The 25,397-nt window shown below is 40.4% G+C and overlaps 1 protein-coding gene across 2 annotated transcripts in view; it reads left to right on the top strand.

Moving 5' to 3' along the window:
* Positions 1 to 20,458, top strand: part of kcnn1a (potassium intermediate/small conductance calcium-activated channel, subfamily N, member 1a) — a 67,409-nt gene extending 46,951 nt beyond the window's left edge. Inside the window, exons 5-10 of one of the 2 annotated variants that reach the window (XM_058066528.1) lie at positions 3,978 to 4,119; positions 5,586 to 5,696; positions 7,876 to 8,003; positions 8,331 to 8,339; positions 13,159 to 13,228; positions 18,479 to 20,458. In XM_058066528.1, the coding sequence (XP_057922511.1) occupies positions 3,978 to 4,119; positions 5,586 to 5,696; positions 7,876 to 8,003; positions 8,331 to 8,339; positions 13,159 to 13,228; positions 18,479 to 18,784 (766 nt within the window). In that variant the 3' untranslated portion in view covers positions 18,785 to 20,458. The remainder of the gene's footprint in view (positions 1 to 3,977; positions 4,120 to 5,585; positions 5,697 to 7,875; positions 8,004 to 8,330; positions 8,340 to 13,158; positions 13,229 to 18,478) is intronic. The other variant, XM_058066529.1, reaches the window with a different exon arrangement.
* The last annotated feature ends 4,939 nt before the right edge of the window (positions 20,459 to 25,397 follow it).

The raw sequence follows: 25,397 nt of genomic DNA, 5'->3' as shown, positions 1-25,397 counted from the left end.
GAAATGAATTAGCCCAAGAAAAGACAACCATTTAAAAGGGGAGCCATCATTTCAACCAATCCTGGAACGAGAATCATTTCATTATAGCATGAAAGGCGTCTGTAGTGTGTTTAGCTAAAATTAGAAGAATATTGTGGCGCTTTTGCAAATTATTTTATATTAAATTTGCTATATTTGCTCCCGCTGTTGTGTGTGAATGAGTGTGTATGTTGTGCAGAGTGTCAGAAGTGATTAGTTCCCTCACACCATCCATCTTCAATGTGTTTATTTCAGCTTTTAGTCTATCTACACACACAGACAAAAGGGAATTAGCACTTTTTTTTTCGGGAGAGAAAGTGTTTGTTTATTGGTGGTGCACACAGACCGGATAGAGGCTACTAAGGCTTGAGGTTCATTTAGGTTCTTTACCTTTCCCGTCATATAGAGCGCATTCATTTTGTATGATTGTTGACTTGAAATGCCCTGCATCTATTTTCTATATAAAAAAGCAAGGTTGTGGTGATTGATTGTTCATCATAATGCAATGTGTCGAAAAGATGTTTATAACTGGGGGTAAAGCTGTCCAAGCTCTAGAAACGACCTCTTGTCCTTGAATAGGTCTAAAGTGGTGCCAGCTCTTCTCCATGCTATTCCTTAACTTGACACAGTATATTGAGAGCCTTAAAATATGATTGATCAGCCCCCCCCCCCCTTCCCCCCCTGTCTCTGTTCCCATATGACTTTCTAAGAAGGGAATCAACATCTAAAATAAACGTATTCTTTGCTTTTAAAAGCGAAAATGCAATTCATCACTTCCTATTGCCGTCATAAAACCTCCAGTAAGGCAATGTTTGAAGTGAATATCACAAAAGTGTAAAAAGAAGTGAACCAGATTCTCTCTCTTTGCTTTAAGTAGCGTGTATGATAACACGCCCCCTTCCATTATCGTTTCTTCCTCTTTTCTTTTGGCTCTTTTTAGGGAAACTATTCTTTTGACTCCTCTGATTTATTTGTTGCTTAAATTGATTTCTTACTAAAATATGAGTACAATTTATTTGTAAATTCATTACAAACTGTAATTAAAACTTTCGTTTCGGTTCCATAATAAATGAATTTTCATTAAAAGCATGAATCCTAAAAGGGAATATAGACTAGTTAGAGCTCTAGACATGAAATAGCATCCCTATAGTCACCTTTACACTCGTATTACCAATATAGTAGACATAATAACAGAACATAAGAAATATTGTACATAAATAATATTAGATACAAATCAGACATAAACATAGCTAACGTTTTAGCATTGGGAGACTTCCTTGTTTTATCAATGTAATGACACCATGTCAAGATGGCTGTAAATTAGTCAGTATTTTGATTTGAAATAGACACAGGGCACTCTGGCTTACAGGCCTAATTTCCTAAAAGGTCGTTCCAACACTGCATGCATAACATCACTGCCCTCTATAGGCCACACTCTAAACAGCAGCTCAAAACAGTAACATTACTGACACCTAGTGACCAGTATAATATTACATACCACTTCTTTAAATGTGTTTTCTGAATGCCTTGTCGTATTGTCGTTCATTTGGCCGTTTTTATACTTGAAAATTTAGGCTTAATTTAGGCCGGTAAAACATACGCTTTGCTTCGATATGCATGCTTGAAATAGGCCGTATTCAACCATGAAACAGTGCTAATGTATGAAGTCATTATTAATTAATATTATTAATTATTAATAGTATTCATTAATATCAATATTAATTTTAATTAATTTATATTAATATATTTATTATTTTTTAATTTGATTTATTATGAATTTATTTTGGAAAAACGTGATGAGTGAAGGTGTGTAATTGGAACCACAAATTCAATTCAAAGCGGCATGATTTGAAGTTTAATAACAAAATGTGCATGTAAACGTTGTTCAAATTCCATATTCCACAAGCCGTGTGGTGCGTTTGTCTATTGAGGCTTTTCTCCGCTGTTTGAGAATATGTATGACTCCGCCTTCAAGACTCGACTCCCTCTCTGCTCGCCTTGAAGTAAAGATGAATGAAATTAACGTACTTGTCGCTTGTAATTACAATATTTATCCAGTTGATCAAGTCAAGCCCCCCGGCAGCCATCAAAGGGCAGCTGGTGAAGTGTTGGGATGCAGGTAAAAGAGACAGGGGTGTCAAACTCAATGAGCTCACCCAGTACTGCACCGCTGTTTACAAGTAAGCCATCTGATGAGAACTTGCTCTTCAACTCCAAATAGACTCCAGGGTTCCCCACCCGCTCTCAATATACTGGCACAGAGGCATGCAGGATGCAGACATTGTTTTCCAACTCCTGCATGGTATTGTTATAAAGGCTGCTTCTCTGCATGTCATCAATGAAGCTTGAATCCCAGAGACTGCACTTTTCTTCAAATCCAAACCAAAAAAAGCATGAAAAACAACACAAGAGTAGAAGTTCAAAGAACTGCGGATGGGATGACTTGTGACTCGATACAATGCACTGCCTGGGAGGAGAGGGCGGAGAGTCTTCAAAAAGATCTAGTCTAGTTTGAGCCCAAGTGTTCCACGTCAAGTGTACTAAATGGAAGGTGACTAATTATTGGGGCCGTTTTGAGTGCACATTTCTGCATACAGGTGGTCCTCCTGTTACGACGTTTCATGGTTACGACACGCTCCCATGAACTATCAATACTGTGCAAAAAGAGAACTGGTTATGTGTAAAAGAATACGGAAAAATACGTAGTCCCAAATGAACTTAGACGTCGTAAAATGCACAGAATGTGGAGAAACGGACCAAGCTGCTGAAACGTTGTGAATAGATGATTCAAGATGATAATCTTGAACATGTGAAAGGATCTGCTACTACTCTATTAAGCTATTACTGAGCCTGTCTCTCCCTCTCTTGCAACGCCCCTTCCACAGGGCTAAATCTATAGAGTTATTCTGTGGGTTATATTTCATTATTTCACTTTTTTTTCACGTTTTCAAGACTGTATTTTATATGCCCAACATGTGCTCTGTGCACAATGTGGGTCATTTATCCTAAAATTCCACTTAGTCCCGTTCGTAAACTGAGGACCTCCTGTTGCTGGAATGTTTTCCTTATGGCCTTCCTAGTCTTAATCCCCTTGAGAATATTTTTGGTCATTTCCCAAGAACACATTGACATACATTGCCTTGTCAGGAGGATATCAGATAGGAGCTGTCCCAAAATGAGTATTTGATTTTCAATCCCAAATCTCCTCCGAGACAGCCCATTGGGAATTCCAGGACCTGCCAAGTTGAATGGGGTGGGGGGGGGGGGGGGGGGGGGGGGGGGGGGGGGGGCAGATGTGCCGCAGTGAAAAATGTTTGTCTCGCTGCAAAAGGCATGTCATCATCAGTGCAGTTTTGTGCAGCGTGTCTTCCCCCCCCCCCCCCCCCCCCCCCCCCAAATATCTTTGCATCTTCACAGTGGGGGCCCTTGGACTGTCATTCAATTCAAGCATGGCTGTCATCTATTTTCAGAAAGCAACATAATTAGAAGTGACCATTTCCAGTATGGGGGACAGCATAAACTCAAGTGGTAGCTTTTGAGCAAAGTGTGAATATATATTTCATATATATTGTATTTTTTGGATCAACTGGAATTGCATTTTGTTGGGTTGACATGTTCAAATCATGTTTGACCTGTGATGTGTCTCACCATCCCATGATGATTTTTATGTACATTTATGCAGCAATAATGACACATTTGGCCCATGTTTACCCTAAATTAGGTTTTACTTTTTAACATGTAGTGTTATTGACATCTACTCCTATGTTTGTGCATTTTTACACTGTGTGGTTTATCAAAATGTTGTACGTGTAACACCTCCACTACTCCCTTACCTCCCACCACTTCCATTTGGTTTAGTCCATCCCTACACCTTTATTCAGCATGCTCCCCTTGACACAAACTGTGTGTACTTTTACTCACTGCGCATCTCGCACTTCTGCTCGTCTTTCTTACTTCAGGTATCATGACAAACAGGAAGTGACCAGTAACTTTCTGGGGGCCATGTGGCTCATCTCCATTACCTTCCTCTCCATTGGCTACGGGGACATGGTACCGCACACGTACTGCGGGAAAGGCGTGTGTCTGCTTACAGGGATTATGGTAGGTTTCCTTTTTCCAAACCTGCTTATGAATTAGTTCTTTTTGGATCAAATCACTTTACGCTACAGTGTATTCGTTACAACCTTAGCTTTTACTCAATTCCAGCAAAAAGCAACGTGGCAGCAAGGCCAGGTGGACCAACAAATGCAGGAAAGAAAGCAAGAAAAAGCCACGTCAAATGCTGCTCAAAAAGGTTCCACAGGGTCAAAATTCAAAACTAAAATAAAAATCATCTCCAAAACACGAGGGAGAACTAAGAAAACTTGAAGTAGACTCGCCACAAGACATACAAGGACCAGACAAAGACTAGACAGAAAGCACCCAAAGGTGCAAAAGAGCACACAAGGAAGAAAACCACAACACAGCAAAAACCACAACGAAAGCAGCAGTCTTCAATACAATAAGGTCCTCCAAAGAGATCAGAGTCCAATTAGGTTTTAGGTAAAGCTGCATAATGTGCTAGATTACAGACGACGTAGAAGATAGCCTTAATTCCAGTTAGTGCAATGGTTCTCAACTGGTATGGCTATGGGCCCACCATCACCACTCACTAACAAGTAGCAACTCAAATTAAGAGGAGAGAATTTTTTTCAACTTCAACTTGTCAAAAATCTTACATTTAAGTAGACTCTTTGCTACAAATGATTGCTGCGTGTGATCGTGAGACGCTGTTCTCCCTTTATGGCGAGCCAGCGGATATCTGCAGCTGTGTGTCAGAAGGATGGCAAGTTAAATCCTCGCTTCATTTTCATCCTCTCTCAGTCAAACTGCACAAAGACGGCCATCATAAACATGGCACGGACATAGCAAGTGAATAGCACAGACAAGAACGTGAAGTGCATTTGTGTACATGGGGTCATTATTGGTGATCCCTGGATACTGATTGATTGATACTGGCTCGTCATGCTCTAAAATCCATTCTCAAATTAAAATATCAGTATTTTTGATACTTTGGTAATTTGAGGTAATGTTTGGCTGAAAAGTCTTTCTGTTTTTTGTTGTTTAAAATCCAATTTTCACTCATTTGAGATGATTTTTCTTCTGTTGTTGTATATTTGAGGCTCTTTTGTAATTAAGGGCTATATAGTAAATAAACTTGACTTGACTATATTAGCTTGACTATATTGTAAATCACACTTTAGGGTTTAAAATAAACTTATAAATTCCTAAAACTACTTCAATTATAATTCATATATTTGAATAATTATTCATTTTATTGGTAAATGTATTGAAATCCCTGTACTCTTTATGTTACTATATAAAATACGCATCACCAGTCATTATATACAGTATGTATTTTTTGGCCAGGTTGGCGACCCACTAGTTGAGAATTTCAGGTTCAGTGGCATGGTTGTTGAATTTCTCGAGTGATCCCTTGCAGGTTAGCTAATGATGTTAGCATGTTCCTTGAGCAAATATTCCAGCACACTTTATGTGCAAAGACTGAGCGTGTCTTTGTGCAACAGGGAGCTGGCTGCACTGCACTTGTGGTTGCAGTGGTGGCCAGGAAGCTGGAGCTGACCAAGGCAGAGAAGCATGTCCACAACTTCATGATGGATACACAACTCTGCAAACGAGTGAGTGATAAAATTCCCCGTTATTGAAAAGTGCAAGAAAACTGTGGCGGAATTTCCAAAGTTGAACACAACTTCAGCTAATGATTACTTTATGAGTTGTTTCCGTGAATGAAGTAATCTTACCAAATCAACATGACCCAAATAAGCAGCTTGTGGTTTAAAAAATGGACCTAAAAGAAAGTATAAGAGGTGTGGGTTTATGGACTTCTAAGGAAATCTAAATTTAAGATAAATCAGACTGTTTTGTGGTTGAATACGGCCTATTATTACAATATATCTAATGTTCTGTGTTGTTTTTTTTGTCTAAATGAAACATTTTCAAGCATACACTTAAATAAAATGCAGATATAAGTCATTAAAAAGATGCAAATACGTTGGTGTAGTATTCTACACTAGTCACTAGGTGCCAGTAATGTTACCATAGCGGACTGTGAGTGGCAAAATTGACAACTGCTTTTATTGCAGTTTTCTATTATCTTAAAACAGGCACAACAATTCCTAATAAAAACACAGCCTACTGATGCAGCCGGTAACCTACGGTAAGATGTCACTTCCTGTCCGCCACTCACTCTGCTCCCCTCGGGAACAGGCTATATTGGGCCAACGAGTGTTAAGGTGACTATAGGGGTGTTCACATCTTTATTAATACGTAAAGTACAACAGTTTGTTGATAAATGTCCCAACCATAGAAATAAATGAGCTTTGACTGTAGGGGTGTGACAAGATCTTGTGGACGAGATAGTAAATAGATTCATTAATCACACAATAATTGAAAAGAAACTTGATCATTTTGCCATGCTCGATATAGTGCCATGTGCATATTTGTTCCACAGAACAATGGCATGAACAGAGTGAGCCCTTTTGTCAGTCATACAGTATCCTTGTCTCAGTCGGTGGAGGCGGGGCCGGTCGTGCAAAAGAATGTATTGTCATATATTTTTTTCTTAAATGCAATGATAAAATGTCACAATAGATGAAAATATGAGCTGGAAACCTCATATATACAAATATCACAAATATACAACATAAGGTGGCCAGAAATATTTCAATATTGAACAAAGCAAAATTTGTTGTCAATCAGAAATCACTCCACACTCTTTATTGCTCTCTGGTTCTACCATATCTTACTTATTGTGTGGAAATATGGACTAATAACTACAAAAGCAATCTTCACTGGCTAAATGTACTGCAAAAAAGGTCAGTAAGGATAATTCATAATGCCGCCTACAGAGAACATACTAACTCCTTATTTGTAAAATGACAAATACTTCAACTTGCTGATATAGTTCATCTTCATTCATTCATTCATTCATTTTCTACCGCTTTTCCTCACGAGGGTCGCGGGGGTGCTGGAGCCTATCCCAGCTGTCTTCGGGCGAGAGGCGGGGTACACCCTGGACTGGTCGCCAGCCAATCACAGGGCACATATAGACAAACAACCATTCACACTAACTAGTTCATCTTCAAACAGCTAAAATAATGCATAAGGCTAAAAATAAGCAATTAGCTAAAAATGTCATCCAATACTTCTCTACAAGAGAGGAGAAATATGATCTCAGGGAAGAAGTACATTTGAAACACTTCTATGCTAGGACTACGTTATGCTAGCCATAGCATTTCAGTATGTGGAATCAAACTATGGAATGGATTGAGTAAGGAAATCAAACAATGCACAACGATGAGCCAATTCAAGAAACAATACAAGCAGTTGATGTTTGCTAAATCCAAGGATGAAGAGTCTTGAACCAGTCATGATGTGCTATATATATCACTATATTGACACGCACTATGGTACACATTATGGCATTGGATGCTCATATCACACAGTACTTTGGTACGAGGTGCATTATTAAAAAAACAAAAAAACCTTAAACTGTATTATGGAAAGCAGGAAGTGAACAAATGTAAGAGTTAGTGATTGTAAAAGTACCAGATGGAGGGGTAGGATTTAATAAGCTTTGCTTCTTCCTACTCCTTTTGGACATGTGGAACTGGGAACTGATTATGGGATGCACTCAATTGTAATAAAACCATTACCATTACCATGAATAAAAAGTCATTCTCAAAGAGCCAATATCGTGTCTCATGACACCTCAGTTGGACTGTCTTCTAACTTACTGGGTTGCACCTGTAGACCTGAACAACTACTGAGGGTGAAAGTTGACCTTGTTCTCCACAGGTGAAGAACACAGCTGCCAATGTACTCAGGGAAACATGGCTCATCTACAAACACACCAAGTTGGTGAAGAAGATTGATCACGCCAAGGTGCGAAAACACCAACGCAAGTTTCTCCAAGCCATTCACCAGTAAGTCCTCCAATATCTGCACCCACTAAGGAGAATCAATCACTGTTGAATCCTTATAATGCTCAGTTTGACGTGACACCAGTGTTTTAGTTCAGGTACATTAATCATCACTGGATTCCTGGGATTGTCAGGCACACACACACACACACACACACACACTACAAATTAGTATAATGGTCCCCCCCCCCTTCCTTTGTTCCCTTTTCCCTCCAACCACCCTTTGACCTTGTGCTTACAGTGAGAAGTGTGAAGGTATCAGTGGTTTGGTGAATGTCGTGGGGTTAAAACTGTACTGTGTTCTGTCTTTGTTTCGCTCTATCACCGCAGAGCTCAGAAGTAAGTTGAGTCTTCTATGTATCCTCCTCCTGTCTCCTCAGCATCCTCCTCTCTCCTCCATGTCTGCCGTTGACATGCATGAACAGAGTGTGTGTTGCCAAAATACCAAAAAAAACCAACAACATACAAACTCCAAAAAATGCTGAATGCTGATTTGTTTTTGGTTTCCTGAAGTCAGTCTTTCATCTACTTCTCTCTCTCTCTCGCTGCCATTTTCTGAATGGAATTACATGAAAATAATTTGCCACCGGTGTTGATCGTGGAAGCTTGTTTGGAAAGAGTGTGTGAAAGGAGAAAAAAAAAAGCATCTTGCAGAGAATGAGCTTGAGCTTTGTTGGCCTGACCAGCGGTTCATATTCATCTCCAACGTCCTGTTTAATGTTTGCCCATGATTAATATAGCTACTCTGGAGGCTATATTAACCTGCATCAACACAACTCATTGTGCAGTCCCACTGATTTTGTCAACACGCACACACACACACACACACACACACACACACACACACACACACACACAAAGTAATGTTCTGTAGTTCTAATGAGGTTGAAGTGTTTGTTGTTATTTTAAGGAAGCACTTTTTCCTTTCAAAGACAAAAAAAATACCCAATACATGAATACAATACAATACAATACACAGACAAGGATGAAACATAAACAGTTACTCCCTAAATTATTCATATAATTTTGAAGGCAAAAAAAATAAAGAAAAATATTTTTCAAAACCTGCTAACTTCAGTTGTGTTTAAAAGGCTAAATGAATAGCATTTCAGTTCCTGGAGTCTGTGTTGAGCAAGAAAAAAATATGCTCCTGAAAAGTAGCACAGTTGACGATGGCTAGCAAGATGGCCTAACATTCTGGAGATCAAAGGTTCGAATCTATGCCTGTGCCGAGTTTGTAGGTGTGTGTTTTCTCCCGGTATTCCCAAAACAAACATCCCAAAAGCACACGTCAGGCTTAGTCAGGAGTCGGCAGAGCCATTTTACTTCCATTTTTGCATGTGTAGCAGATGCCAACTAGTGGGGTTATGATCATAACTAGTATGGTTATGATAGTTGGTTAAACCTCGTGACCTGACCCCTGAAAAAATGTGCAGAACGAATTACGAGTCTCCCACGGTTTTGATTGACTGCCAGTTTTGGAAAGAATCTTGGGGTATCAAAGTAGTTCAGAGGGGAAAAAATGGAGTTCATCGAGCTAACATTGAAGATAAATTGACCTAAATATCTGTGTACATTAATTTAGACTTACCTGGTATGTTTACTCTGGCACCAACAAGTTTTTTTAAGAAATGTCAATTCAATTTCCATTTTAGAAATTGGACATAACCAGGGTTCGATTCCACCCTCGGCCATCTCTGTGTGGGGTTTGCATGTTCTCCCCGTGCATGCGTGGGTTTTCTCCGGGTACTCCGGTTTCCTCCCACATTCCAAAAACATGCTAGGTTAATTAGCCACTCCAAATTGTCCATAGGTATGAATGTGAGTGTGAATGGTTGTTTGTCTATATGTGCCCTGTGATTGGCTGGCCACCAGTCCAGGGTGTACCCCGCCTCTCGCCCAAAGACAGCTGGGATAGGCTCCAGCACCCCCGCGACCCTCGTGAGGAAAAAGCAGTAGAAAATGAATGAATGAATGAAATTGGACACAAGTATTTTTTTCCATGTTTACCTGCGAGAACCTAGCATCCTGCTCGCTCATTGGTCGGTCAATAAAACTCTCCCTGATTGGTCCTTTGCGATAGCCATGAAACTTTATAAAAAAACATAAAAAAATTCAACACGCACAGATTTCACACGTTGCTTGGCCGGACAGGGACTGGCAACAATCAGGTTGGGTTGAAAATGAAGGACTAGGGGCGACGTACTGTGTGTCACCTCTTGTGTGTGGCTCACATCAATGAGTTGTGTTGGATCGTTCAAGGCCGTCGTGTGCAGGTCTGGACTGCAGGGATCTACTTTGAAATATATGACAACTTTTCAGAACGTGTTGAGTGCTTACAGCGTTTTGTGTTGTTCCTCACCACATATGAAGCATAAGTACAGTTACAGTTAGTTTATGGCGTTGGCAGGGAAGACGTGTCCCTTCTCAACCAAAGCAGGCAGCCAAACACCCGCTTCCCTTCCAGTCCTTGTCATAACTCAGCCAGGATGCGTTCACTGTCTCACAGAAAGTCAGATTTTTTCAAACTCATTACAAAGATGTGCATTTTCCTCATTTGGGTGTTAAAAAAATATACTAGCATTGTGAAGGGAGCTGAAGAGGCTGAAGAGTCGCATTGGAGTCTCTACATAGTCCATAGGTGTGAAAGTGTGTGTGAATGCTTGTCTATTTGAGCCCTATGATTGGCTGATCAGCTGGGATAGTCTCCAGCTCACCCGTGACCCTAATGGGGTATACAAGTGGTATAGAAATTCATAGAATGTATGACTATTCTCTTAGGGGAAGCCCACCTGCCACCTCGGCTTAAAACTGCACTGAACATGATCCCCTCTGTAGTAGAGTTGCATAATCACCTCTTTGTGCTTCTCGTGCAAAAAACCTAAAAGATGTATAAATACGTCCAATATCATGTATCGTCTCGTCTTGTGAGCTGACACCCCCCTAGTCATATCTAATAATAATCTCATTAATAATAAATGAATCCGACTTTTACAATATAATAAAAAAACAAACACTTTGGACATGCCAATTGTATTATGCTAGTGAAACACAATGATATCAAAGTCTTAGTTCATCAATCACAGTCTGGGTCACTTCGTTCTCTGGATCTGAAATCTTAAATCAGGGGTCTCAAACTCAATTTACCTGGGGGCCACTAGAGCTAGGGTCTGGGTGAGACTGGGCCGCATCAGGTTTTCCAAAAAAAAAAAAAAAAAACACATTTATTAAAAACAGAAAAATGAATAAATTTTGCTTTGGTTCCGATTTTCTACAAGAAAAGCTCTGATAAAACATTCCACTGTTATATCATATATCTGTTATATCTTAATTTCTATTTTTCTACACAAAATAAGATGAAAAATAAATAAACAAATCAAGAATAAAGAAAATCAATCAGTAATAAATAAATACAATAATAATAATAATAATAAAACAGCAAATAATAAAAACTTAAAAACTGGGTAGACAAATGATTTTTTTCATATTAAAATGAACAAAGCATTATTAGAGCCCTGTAGACATGACAAAACACGACTATAGTCACATTTATACTCTTTTTATTTACAACATATTGCGCAACTGCAGGGTCTTGAGACACATGCTAACTCGCAAACTAGAGAGCTAGCGACCTAAACGGTAGCCTTCAAGTTATTTCCTTTAAACTCAAATAGCCAAAAACTTACCACTTCCACACGGATAGGGAGGATAACTATTAACAGTTATTTAACCTTTAACATGAACATGAATCAAACGTAATCATTTTTTCTGGGTACATGATACCATACAGCATCCATATCAAACTAACATTAAACTTTCATATCAAGGCGGGGGCCTCAAACTAGTGTCCTGCGGGCCACATTTGGCCCGCGGGCTGCATGTTTGAGGGCCCTGTCTTAAAGGGAACTTTATTGTCACGCCAGAACATATTTAGCAAGATTTAGCCCAGTCAGTACAATTGAATCAACAAACTAAGATAAAATATGCATTCAGCCCCGTGCGTGGTGTCTCAATATATTTTTTCCACACAGTGTAAAGGCAGAAACCCCCTCTAGAAGTGAGCAGTCACACTCCACTCTCATATAGTGATTTACTCATGCATAATGGCCCTTGAATGGCATCTTGTCTCATAATTTGCTGAACAGGGAAATTCCTCTCCTCACACGTCCAGATGGTGACGCCGCCACACCAGAAACAATGACATCATTCCAGTCAGTTTCAACACTGTTCTAAATCCAAGTACTGTATGTTAAGTAGGTAGAAAATCTCATATCAGGCCTGTATTGAATCTATGGCCTCCGCAATGACACATCATGTACAAAGACAACAAACACACCAATTCACTGAAGATACCAACATTTCATTGTGTACAAATCACTCACAGTCACTGCACGCTTGCAGACAAAAATGTCTATTTGGATTCCTGGCACTGGACTACGTGTAGCCGTGACAATGGGCATGCCATGTTTTCTTTTTAATGTCTTATTTTGGGGTGATAACCGATGAGTGAGTTGAAGCTGATTTGAAGGGTTCGCCAGAATGGAAGCATATTGCATCGCATGTTTTTCCTCCAAATAATAACAATGTAGTCTCATTAAACTTGTACTGTGTCCTGTGTCAGTTGATGGTGTGTCTTCATATGAGCTGGAATGTCAGTTTGATTTGATTTACAATAGCATTGTTTGCAAATTTGCCACTGAGCTATATTGAATTCATGTTTAGCGATTAGAATTAATCAATATGCTAATATGAGTGTATGTCCTAAACATTACTCTGCAAAATGTCGTTCTAAGTAGAGGTAGATGCAATAAAACATGAGATACAAATGTAATATGCTTCCGTCATTTTGCATGCTGTGGACCAGGAAATGCTTGAATCTGTATACATATATCTATTCAGTATATATGTATGTATATTAAGTTCCAAGCCGCTAATTGCGATGCATGCGCACTGACATCTTTGATTTTCAATTCAGTGTCACAAGTGTGGGAACGCTCCTGATAACAAAATGTGTTCCTCCTCTCTTCTTCTCTATCGTCCCCAAACAACCTACAACCTTCCACTCTTTTTGCCCCCCCCCCCCCCCCCCCTCCTGCCTTCTTTGTCCTTTCCTCTGTCCCTTCTCCGTCCCTCTTGCCTTCCCCGTGCCTCCACCTAGACTGCGCAGTGTCAAGATGGAGCAGAGGAAGCTCAACGATCAGGCCAACACCTTGGTGGACCTGGCAAAGGCAAGTTTCGGTCTTTTCAGGGACAAACTCACATATAAAAGTCTCGATAGAGTTGCATGAGAAACTGGACACCACGAATAGAGTATGCCTAGGTAACAAATACATAGGATTCCAGTATATCTTAAAGGGACACTTTTCAGACTTATGTATTTATGTGTTATATTGTTTAAAACGTCCCAATGGTGTACTCTCGTTCTACATGATGGGGAACACATCACGGGGGTGGTGAGCTCCCCAACTGCTCATCTTTTGAATTTCTCAACTTTAGGAAGGGCTGCACGGCGGGCCAGTGGTTAGCACACAGGCCTCACAGCTAGGAGAGTTCAATTCCAACCCTCGGCCATCTCTGTGTGGAGTTTGCATGTTCTCCCCGTGCATGCGTGGCTTTTCTCCGGGTACTCCGGTTTCCTCCCACATTCCAAAAACATGCTAGGTTAATTAGCCACTCCAAATTGTCCATAGGTATGAATGTGAGTGTGAATGGTTGTTTGTCTATATGTGCCCTGGGATTGGCTGGCCACCAGTCCAGGGTGTACCCCGCCTCTCGCCCCAAGACAGCTGGGATAGGCCCCAGCACCCCCGCGACCCTGGTGAGGATAAGCGATAGAAAATGAATGAATGAATGAATGAATGAACTTTAGGAAGTCCATGTATGACAACTTAATGTTAAGCGCTGCTCAGTTAAACCGGAGTCAGGTACCAATGGGAAGAGGATACTAACTTGGCTCAAACAGTTTCTGAAAGGTTGGGCAAGTTAATAAAGTTAGTAAGAGTTATGATGCTCCAAAAAAAAGTTATTTTGCTATTTTTTATGCAATGGTGATAAATGAAGCAGTCAAGCAGCTGAAATCTACTTTGTTTTAATTCATTTAGATTTAAAAAATCATGTTATCTTTGATTTTTTTCTGAAAAATATTATTTTAATGACAAGTGTTGAAGTGTCATATTTCTTATGGTTGTATTATACGTATGTCGTCTCGGATGTCTCACTCATCTAATTTGTTACTTAAGGTAACATTAACCACTATAAGACATAAAGAAAAATGAAAACACTCAACCTTGATCCTGATAATGTTATGGTTCAGTTCAGGGGTCCACAATTACATTAGTCCAAGAGCCAGAATCTTTCTCGGCTGAAACTGTGAGGGCCAGATGGTATCGTTAAAAATGTTTTTAAAAAGATATTAGCATCTGTACAGTATCTCAGCAGTTCCCAGTATTCCCAGTTACAGTATTGCACTCTTGTTGGAAATGATGGAGCCAATCCTCCAGCTTCAAGGTTCAATTCTGAGTTCAATAATAGCTATAAAAATAACAGTAATAAAAGAATAATCAATATAGGAGTAGAAACTGACCAAAACATTCCAAGTATTTAAAATAGCAAATAACCTCAACTTTGAGGATGGTGATACCGGAGTCAGACTGTTTGAAATATTGCTGGGGGTAGCCCGCAAAGTATCCTACGATATGTTTGTACATTATATATGTTTAAGGCTGTGAAACACACTTTTTGTCAGCCAGTCATTAACATTTTATCACGTTTCTCCACTCTCAAAGTTCAAGTTTCATTTGAATTTTAATGATCAATTTAGGAGATTGGACACAAGAAATGAAGTGACTCACGCACGTCACGTCCTGACGCCTTTGGGCTGGAGCGATTTTGTTGTTAAAGTATTTTCCTCGTCCTCCGTGAACCGAAGATTAAATACAGCTGTGTAACTTCTGCCTTTATTCACAATGATTGGTAGCAGCTAGCTATCATACAACAGGAAATAAACAGGTAGACACGAAGGAGATTGATGGACAATGGTCTAAAGCCAATCAGAACGCAGGACTCAATGTGCGTATTCTCCCTTAGCCAATCAGGACTGTTGTGCCGGTATGCTAAGCCGGTGACGGCTCAGACAAGCTCGATTCGTCTGGACACGTCTTCAAGTCTCACATGAGTATACACCGCCCTCTGCTGGTAGCAGTGGTCAATACATTAACAGACACACCCAACAGAGCGACGTTAGATCACTATAATACACCACAAGGACGCAAATGCCAGTGCACGTTCACGTGCTGTTAAAAAAACATGTCAAATTGCACTTTTAACAATTCGGCGAAAGGTGAACCCCAATATGGCGACGGAAAACTGCATAGTCTTCTTCTCTTCTTGCGAAAAATGAAAAACCCCCAAACCAAGATGAGAAGAATATAATTTGAATTTAGAGGTTGGTGTTTGCCTTTTTACTCGTTATTGTTACACATAAACCCACACAAAAAAAGTCCTTTGTTTGTGTGTGGGCATAATTACAGACACAAGGAAGCATTATGACTTTGCTGCCATGGTAACAAAAAAAACAGGAAATGGAGGCAGCTTCTCAAATTCAACAGCAGTTTAAAGAATATACCATAAATCAGGGGTCACCAACACAGACCCCCACGACCACATGAGGTGCCCGTAAGTGTCACGGTTCGGCTTCATTGCTTTAAAGTTCGACCCCAGGATGCAGAGAGCAGGACCAAATGCAGGTAAATAATATTTATTTCATGCATTAATTGCAGCAGCAGGAAAAGGCAACTCAACTAGCTGATGGACAAACTATACAATAATCCCACAAAGGGGAGATGCACACACCTGAACTAAATACAAACACAAATTAGGGACAGGTGTGAGTGATTAAGGCAACCAAGGACGACAGGGCAAAACAGGAAGTTAAATACAAAATAAGAGTTCAAAACGGACACCAAAACCTAGGCCGGAAACTCAAACATAAACTGTCATGTGCAAACCCACACAGGGCGTGACAGTAAGCCTGCTTTTCATTCAGGGTTTCGGTTCATAATGTGGGAACACTGGGAGAAAAAAACGACATTTCTGTGCTGCGTATCCTCATCAGGGGGGCATGTGTATCACCATGCGGGACTTGGATAAAGGTACTCATCAATGTACCTTTTTAAAATAATAGCAGCAAGTTATACACCAACTGTGGAATCAGTTAATAAGGTGCGTGGCTCGGGGCTCAGAGTCGAGGTGCTGCTCCTTCACATCGAGGGGAGCCAGTTGAGGTGGCTCGGGCATCTACTCTGGATGCCTCCCAGAAGCTTCCCTGGTGAGACGTTCCGGGCATGTCCAGCTGGGAGAAGGGCCTGGGGCAGATTTAGGAAACGCTGGAGGGATTATGTCTTCCAGCTGGCCTTGGAATGCCTTGGTGTCCTCCCGGTGGAACTGGAAGGGATGACTGGGGATCAGGGCTCCCCGAATCGGAGCTGGATAAGTGGAAGAAAATGACTAGGAAAATATTCACTCCCGTTGCTGTGATTGGCTGGTGATCATTACGGGGTGTACCCAGCCTCGTGTTCATAGGCTTCAGATACCAAGTGTGCAGACCAGGGGAACAAGGCAGGAGTCCACTGCAGGACAGAAAAGAGACAACAGGGGGGCAGCAAACCAGAACAAGTGCAGATCATGACAGTATGGATGGAGAACTCCCACTGCACAAAATCCATGAAATTTCCACAAACACGTTAAGGACCACTTTTTCTATTGGACTCAATCACATAAAAAAAAAATCTGAAATGGGCCATTAGCGGTGCTCTTCAAAAAAAAAAAAACAATATCGTGTATTTGTCGAGTATGGACTAAATCTAACAAATCAGATTTGACTTAGCCAAAGACAGCGCTAATTATGCCAGGGTGTATCCCGCCTCTCGCCCGAACACAGCTGGGATAGGCTCCAGCATACTGGTGCAGCAACTTGGTGGGTGCTAATTATGACTGATGTGTAGCTTGAAGCTAAAAGGCCGACCACCGACACTACAGTCAGACCGACAATTTCATAATCCTGACAGGGTTGCTTTTTGTTGGTCCAAGAAGGAGCCACGTTGCCACTGGCAACAGTATCTGAACACCGACAGTGAGTTCCAGGAGGCGAGATCATGTTCTCCAAGTTGAAGAGCAAAGAGAAGCTCTTACAAGGGTGCTGAGGAGTCAGAGAGTGAGCACCATGATTGCCCGGGCAGCCTCCTGCAGCCTCCCTGCCGCAAACGTGAGGTCAGCCACCAGTGCGGAGAAAAGACTCGGTTCAAAGGGAGGTGCCAGTCTGCAGCCCCATTTGATGTGGGTGGCATTTCCACTCCAGTGTGTGCTTTTTAGAAGGTCACAAGGCCATCTCCTTTAATGTGTGTTTACTCGCCCCTCCTCTGCTCCACCATCTGATCCATCTGTGTGCAATGTGCTGTAGTTCAGCGGCCATCCTCTGTAATATAAGACATTATTGCGGTGTAAAAGATGACGGGAGCTTGTAACGAGACAACGTCAAAACATTTCAATGTACACTGCGACCACGCGCAGAAACGCTGGCATGTGCGGAATGTGTGCATTGACAGTAAAAACGCTCCCATTAGCTGGATGAGTAGCGTGAAGCTAATACTTGGGACATTAAAGACTCTCTGGCTATAAATGGAGAAGCCGGTTGTTAAGTCGGCACATAGATAAAAATCTTTGCTGACTTGCTGGAAGCACATGTCTCTTCTCTCTCCTGGGCCTTCTTCCAGCATGGAGTCACATTTAGAATTCAAGCAAACAATGGAAAATTGTTACATAAAACACTTATTTGCTAATGTTATTGAGATTTAATCTAACGACAAGTGTTCAAACACAGCCGATTACAATAGAATCAGCTTAAGTCGGTCACTGGAAGTAACATTTGTTTATTTTTGCTGTAGACTGAGAACATTTGAATTTGACATTTAAAAATGAATATTCCACCAGAGAACATGTCAGCTTTTATTTCCAGGTACTTTACCCTGGATCGGCTGCACAACTTAAAAGATGTCCGATGGTGTTTATTCAATCAATAAATCGCACTGAATGTCTATGCTCAGTTTCAGATCAGGTAGGAAAGGTTTCGCCTGTATAGACTGCATTTAGAGGTGAAAACAATATGAAAAGCAGAGGGCTATCTTTGAGTGAAAGTAAGCCATTGTGACTCTGAGAGTCGATGACAGACGTTGGTCATAGCCACGACAAACACTTGGAATGAGATACTGAGAAAACTGAGATCGAATGAAGCAGCAAAAACTGAACGGCAGAGTGGTGAGGGATGACTGTACCTGTTCTGAGACTATAGCAGGAACTAAGAGAGGGAAAGGACCAAAACACAGGAAGTACCTGCAAACCTGTAAGCCAAAACGGTCTCATTGTGACCAAGATTAGCTGCCATTGATATAAATAACAATTTTCCAATGCATGTTTCTCCGTAGACCCAGAATGTGATGTACGACCTGGTGTCAGAGCTCCAGGAGCGCAGCGAGGAGCTGGACAAGCGCATCGGCACATTGGAGGACAAGCTGGACTCGGTGACAGGCAGCCTGCAGGCGCTGCCCTGCCTCATTTCCCAAGCCATAACCCAGCAGCAGCAGGACTTCCTGGACGGCTTCGTTCACCGCTTTCGGCCCGCGTCGCTAGCTTCAGAGCGCTCCGAACGCTCAGAGCGATCCTGGACGTCCACCACCCGCAGGCGGCGCTCGCCCTCCACAGCACCACACACCTCCTCTGATAGTGGATAACCTCCGAATCCATCTAATCCCTAGTCCAATGATGGACTGTTTAGGAGCCCATATGTTCACCTCTGACCCCCTCCTTGCCCTTCCCTCCCCTCGTGCCCTCCCATAGCACCAATGAAAACCAGTTTCTCTCCCCTGTGACTGAGCCTTTCAGCGCAGGATTGGATCAGCGCAACCGCAAAAAAAAAGAAATGGAGACAAAATACAAATGCATCCAAAAATCCAAAAAGAAACAAAAGATAAAGACTGAAAAGCCGAGATAAAGTAGAGATATGGTTTATGTTTTAGCCATTGTATGGCTGTTCAAGTTAGCTTTTTTGTAAAAGCCCTTAAAATTTGACTGAGTTCAGGGTCGCTGGGGTGAGAGCTGGCTATCACACCGGAGAGTCCTTAACCACGACGGGGAGGGTGGGAATCAGTGTGGCACGGAAGACGTCAAGACTTTGGATTTCCCTTTCAGAAGACTGGTGTCCTGGATTCTTTCCTTTGGGTCAGGCAGGCAAACGCCGCGGGAGAGGCTCGGCGCTCCGATCGGAGCTCAGTGTTTGGACTGCACCTGAAGGAGGGATGCACCTAAAGGGGATGCATATGGCATTACTACTGGGTAGGAAAACTTTACACAATTGCCAACTTCAAGGTTTCAGCTTCCTTGTTCTTACCAAGGGAAAATGAGAGCGACTATCTTTTTTAGTTACATATTGACATGTGATTTTTCAGTGCCTGAATGTATAAATAGTAGAGGGTTATTTAATTACTAATTTCAGAGCTTTTTTACGATGTTAACAGTCTGAATACAGCATTGCATTCCCTTTTCAGATACATTCCTCTCCAGAAATCAAAAGAAAACGTCTTCAAATGATGCATAACATTGCCTCCATTACGCAACATGTTTTCAAAACCTTTTCTTTTCTATTTATACTAACACCGTGGGAAAAAAAAAAAGGAGAATGTTCAGAGAGCGAGCGGAAATATGTTTTATGTGTGTGTTTGTATGAAAATGAGTTGACTTTTAGCTCGATGCTGCACACCCATACACAACAATGGAAATATGTAGTGTACCTATCTCAGCACCACTAATTAGAGCCTCCCTCCGCTCTCCAGATTACGGCATGTCTTGAGGGCGGCTAGTGTAAATGGTCCAAAGTGAGAAGAAGAAGACGAAGAAAAAAACCCACCCTGCCCCCTTTGCATGGTTCTGTGCAAAAATGACAGTCGAACATGATGTTCCTTCAACGGCTTGCTGAATTGAAATGATTTTGGGTTCTGATTATGTCCACTCTTTTGGTTTTTGTTTTTGTCGCCTTTCTTTATTGGTTTTATTTTTCTTTCACGGAAATTTCCTTTTTATAGCGCCTAGAGGAGTTGCAGTAAATGTGATTCTGTAATGCATTCCCTGTTTCAAAAAAATATGGAGGTGAACGAAAACTATGAGTACACAAACAGTTCTAAAAGGACGCAAATAAAAGTGCTGAAGAAACTTCAATGGGTACAGGTTCCTCTCCTGTTTGAAAGGAAATGCTTTCTTTGGTTAGCACGTAGGCCACACAGCCAGGAGACCCGAGTTCAGTTCCACCCTCCGGTTTCCTCCCACATTCCAAAAACATGCTAGGTTCATTGGCCACTCCAAATTGTCCATAGGTATGAATGTGAGTGTGAATGGTTGTTTGTCTATACGTGCCGAAGAGCTGTCTTCGGGCGAGAGGCGGGGTACACCCTGGACTGGTCGCTAGCCAATCACAGGGCACATATAGACAAACAATCATTTTGGAGCCCAGTGAAGATAAGCGGTAGAAAATGAATGAATGAATGAATTTTGTAAACGACAGACCACATCAAATAACAAAATTGATAAAACAGCTACTTCCACCATCAAAAGGTTGGCTCAAGCCGTGATGCCAGGTTGTATGTTGAGTTTAAATGAAATACTTTAGAAAGAACAGGCGGGCCGTATTCAAACACTTGGCGGGCCGGATGTGGCCCCCGGGCCGTAGTTTGCCCAGCCCTGAGCTAGAACAAGGTCTGTGGTCACCACCTGCAAAACCTTTACCAGAACGTCTGAGATCTGCGAAGCCTGACTAGCTGGGAGGAAGAGGGTGGTGATTGTGTGGTACCAGTGATTATAATATCCAGTAACCAGTATGGTCGCCCTGAAACATGATTCAAACATGATTCAAACATGATTCAAACATGATTCAAACATGATTCAAACATGATTCAAACATGATTCAAACATGAATCAAACATGATTGCAGATTGTATTGCGATAAACATGAATGCCGTATCGGAGGACACGCAGCTGCAGAGGCCCAGTTCCAAGGTGATCCACGCACACAGTCAAACAACAAGCTTCTGTTCATGTCTACATGCACAAACAACGCTCGGCGTGGATAATTACAGCCAAATCAGGAGGGACTTGGCAGCAGTCCGATGTCCCGCCACAGCAACCGAGGCAGTCCGCCTGTCCCTGGTGCTACACGAACCCCAGTTGATGGCTGACTGATATTACAACATTGGCTCTGTTGCTGCTGTGTTGTTCCATATATTTGTTAATACTATGGTAGTGGGCGGCACGGTGGTCTAGTGGTTAGTGTGCAGACCTCACAGCTAGGAGACCAGGGTTCAATTCCACCCTTGGCCATCTCTGTGTGGAGTTTGCATGTTCTCCCCGTGCATGCGTGGGTTTTCTCCGGGTACTCCGCTTTCCTCCCACATTCCAAAAACATGCTAGGTAAAAGGAAAAAGCGGTAGAAAATGAATGAATGATAATTCATTCCATGATAATAACGATGGTAATGGTAATGGTAATGGTAATGGTAATGGTAATGGTAATGGTAATGTAATGGTAATGTAATGGTAATGTAATGGTAATGGTAATGTAATGGTAATGGTAATGGTAATGGTAATGGTAATGGTAATGGTAATGGTAATGGTAATGGTAATGGTAATGGTTTTATTTCATTTGAACATGCATCAGATTCCAATTGAGTGCATCCCATAATCAGTTCCCAGTTCCACATGTCCAAAAGGAGTAGGAAGAAGCAAAGCTTATTAAATCCTACCCCTCCATCTGGTACTTTTAGTTTTAACTGTAAGTATTTGTGATTTTAGAAATAAGGAGTTAGTATGTTCTCTGTAGGCGGCATTATGAATTATCCTTACTGGCCTTTTTTGCAGTACATTTAGCGAGTGAAGATTGCTTTTATAGTTATGATCCCATATTTCCACACAATAAGTAAGATATGGTAGAAGCAGAGAGCAATAAAGAGTGTGGAGTGATTTCTGATTGAGAACAAATTTTGCTTTGTTCAATACTGAAATATTTCTGGCCATCTTATGTTTTATATTTGTAATATGAGGTTTCCAGCTCATTTTTACTACATAAACATGTATGCGAAGAGGGAATTATTACAACATTTATTACAATATTGTAGTTGTATGTATCCAATACTGTGTAAAACACAAAGGAAGGAACTAGTATGGAAGGTTAAGTTGGTATCCATGTTTGTTTTTGCAGTGTTTTGTTTGTTTCTAGAGAAAAAAGCATCTTCCATGGGTCGACAAGAGCCTGGGAGAGGACGGGGGGGGGCGGTGGGGGGGGTCCTCTCACAGAGCGCTGAGGATCATCCCAGGTTGTACGAGGGTCCTTTGGGGACAGCTTGAGGCAGGCAGGGGGAAGTCATTTATTAAATCTGTGCCAGACCCACGCTTCTCCCTGCTTCTCCCTGTGTGTCCCTTGCTGCATAATGCTTCATGCCCCCCCCCCCCCCCCACTGGCAGCTAACATTGTTTGGTGCACACTTGAGAAATCACAGAGAATACAAGTATTGATCTTGCTTTTCAGCCTTTTTTTCTAATGCACACGGAGCTAGAGGTGCAGAGTGGGTGTGAAGGGCCTTTTCATTCCAACAAATGTTTTCGAGTGTCATTTATTTCAGCATCCATTATTATTTCTGTCTGGCGACTGTTCCATTTCGGCTTTTTTCTCTGGCTAATTTCTCTTTCAGAGAGAACGGAGCATAATGAGCAGATACAAATGAGGTAGCTCATGTTTAGTAGCTTCCAGGCTTTATTTAGCCTCTTTTTGCCTTAAACCCTCAAGCCGTGGACTCGGACTTGAAACATGAATGTGTGCATTGGCATGTTCACTTTGCTGAGATTCACAACTATATGCACAGTGTTCAGCGCGTAGACTATGGTAATGGTAATGGTAATGGTAATAGTAATGGTAATGGTAATGGTAATGGTAATGGTAATGGTAATGGTAATGGTTATGGTAATGGTAATGGTAATGGTAATGGTAATGGTAATGGTAATGGTTTAATTTCATTTGAACATGCATCAGATTCCAATTGAGTGCATCCCATAATCAGTTCCCAGGAGTAGGAAGAAGCAAAGCTTATTAAATCCTACCCCTCCATCTGGTACTTTTACAATCCCTAACTGTTACATTTGTTCACTTCCTGCTTTCCATAATACAGTTTAAGGTTTTTTTTAAATTTTTTTTTTAATAATGCACCTCGTACCTCGTACTCGGTGATATGAGCATCCAATGCCATAATGTGTACCATAGTGTGTGTCAATATAGTGATATATATAGCACATCATGACTGGTTCAAGACTCTTCATCCTTGGATTTAGCAAACATCAACTGCTTGTATTGTTTCTTGAATTGGCTCATCGTTGTGCATTGTTTGATTTCCTTACTCAATCCATTCCATAGTTTGATTCCACATACTGAAATGCTATGGCTAGCATAACGTAGTCCTAGCATAGAAGTGTTTCAAATGTACTTCTTCCCTGAGATCATAGAGTCCGTGTTAACTGCTTCGGAAAGGAAATGGACCAATAGCTTTCTAGATCTTCCAGATCCTGGTTGGTAGGTCTGGTGCCAGCAACTCATACAGTGGTTTGTTCAGATCAAATAAATATTATCAGGTTCTCAATATTATTTCAAATGGGGGAGGGGGCTCTGTCCCCGAGGAGGACATGATGAATTATGATCAAATGGAGAACCACTGCCCAAGATGGATCTTAAAATTGTCTCCCTGAGAAGAAACAGTAAGAAGATTAAGGTGAATTGGTTCCAGACCCGACTATGATAAGTGAATTTCCATAAAGGACGAGTCCTTTAAAAATGTAATCTTTTTTTATTTACAGCCTTCATGTTTATGACCTTCTTAATATGTTTTATGACCATTAGAGCCCTCAGATATGAAATAACAGCCCTATAACTACCTCTACACTGGTATCACCCAATACGGTAGACATAATAACACAAAATAAGTACCTTTAAATATACCTTTAGGAGAGTTCCTTCTAATAACCATGAAACAGCAAAAAAAAAAAAAAAAAACATGCAAAAATTGCGACATGGCGAGGGACGACTGTACATAGTAGTACTGTACTAGTGGTGGTGGCATGAGTAGTAAGCTATTCAGGTCAAATTATGAACAGTTCTTACCAGTAATAAAACATACTGTATGTATTATGATGACATATGACTATAACACAATCTAATATTTGTAGCTTATGTAAAATATTCAACATATGAAAACATGCAAGTGGACATGTTTACTTGTCTTCTGTAGCCTCCATCTTCATGACTATGACATCTCTGCTTGTGCTGGAAGGTGGAGGACATGCAATGCGGCAGCAGATGACGTGGCCCTGGGCACAGGGGCCACTGGAGGGACCCTCTATTCACGTGAGGAAGTGGGTTGTGTTTTGCCTTCACGCAAATGTCTTTCTGAGTGTGTGATTGTGTGTGTGGGTGGAGGCCGGACCGGAGACTGGAGTCTCGGAGGGAAGGGTCACTACAGAAGTCCTTGCCCTGAGCTTTCTCCACGACAAAATCAACAATGTGGCCAAAGAGTCATGTCACATTATCCAGCTTGAATTATACCAGAATTATATATCATAATTATATATCATAATAATATAATAATATAATAATATAATAATATAATAATATAATAATATAATAATATAATAATATAATAATATAATAATATAATAATATAATAATATAATAATATAATAATATTATAGTATTATAATATTATAATATTATAATATAATAATATGATAATATAATAATATAATATAATAAAATAATATCATAATATCATAATATAATATAATAATAATAATAATAATAATTATTATTATTATTATTATTATTATTATTATTATTATTATTATTATTATTATTATTATTATTATTATTATTACAAACAACAACAAAAAAACTTAAACTGTATTATGGAAAGTGGAACAAATGTAATGATTGTAAAAGTACCAGATGGAGGGGTAGGATTTAATAATAATAATAATAATAATAATAATAATAATAATAATAATAATAATAATAATAATAATAATAATAATAATAATAATAATAATAATAATAATAATAATAATAATTATTATTATTATTATTATTATTATTATTATTAAATTAATTACATCATTATTAAATCATACTAATAACAATATCATACTAATAACAATATAATATTATTATGACCATACAATGTGTTAGCGGCCGTTAAAATCAAGCAACTTAGATTTTTGTTTGCTTAACTCTTTCAATACCAAAGACGTATTTAAGAGGTGG

The sequence above is a fragment of the Doryrhamphus excisus genome, chromosome 3, assembly GCF_030265055.1.
Source record: "Doryrhamphus excisus isolate RoL2022-K1 chromosome 3, RoL_Dexc_1.0, whole genome shotgun sequence".
In the NCBI taxonomy this organism is placed as follows: Eukaryota; Metazoa; Chordata; class Actinopteri; order Syngnathiformes; family Syngnathidae; genus Doryrhamphus; species Doryrhamphus excisus.
The sequence above is the reverse complement of the archived record's forward strand: the minus strand, read 5'-3'. Positions and strand labels throughout refer to the sequence as shown.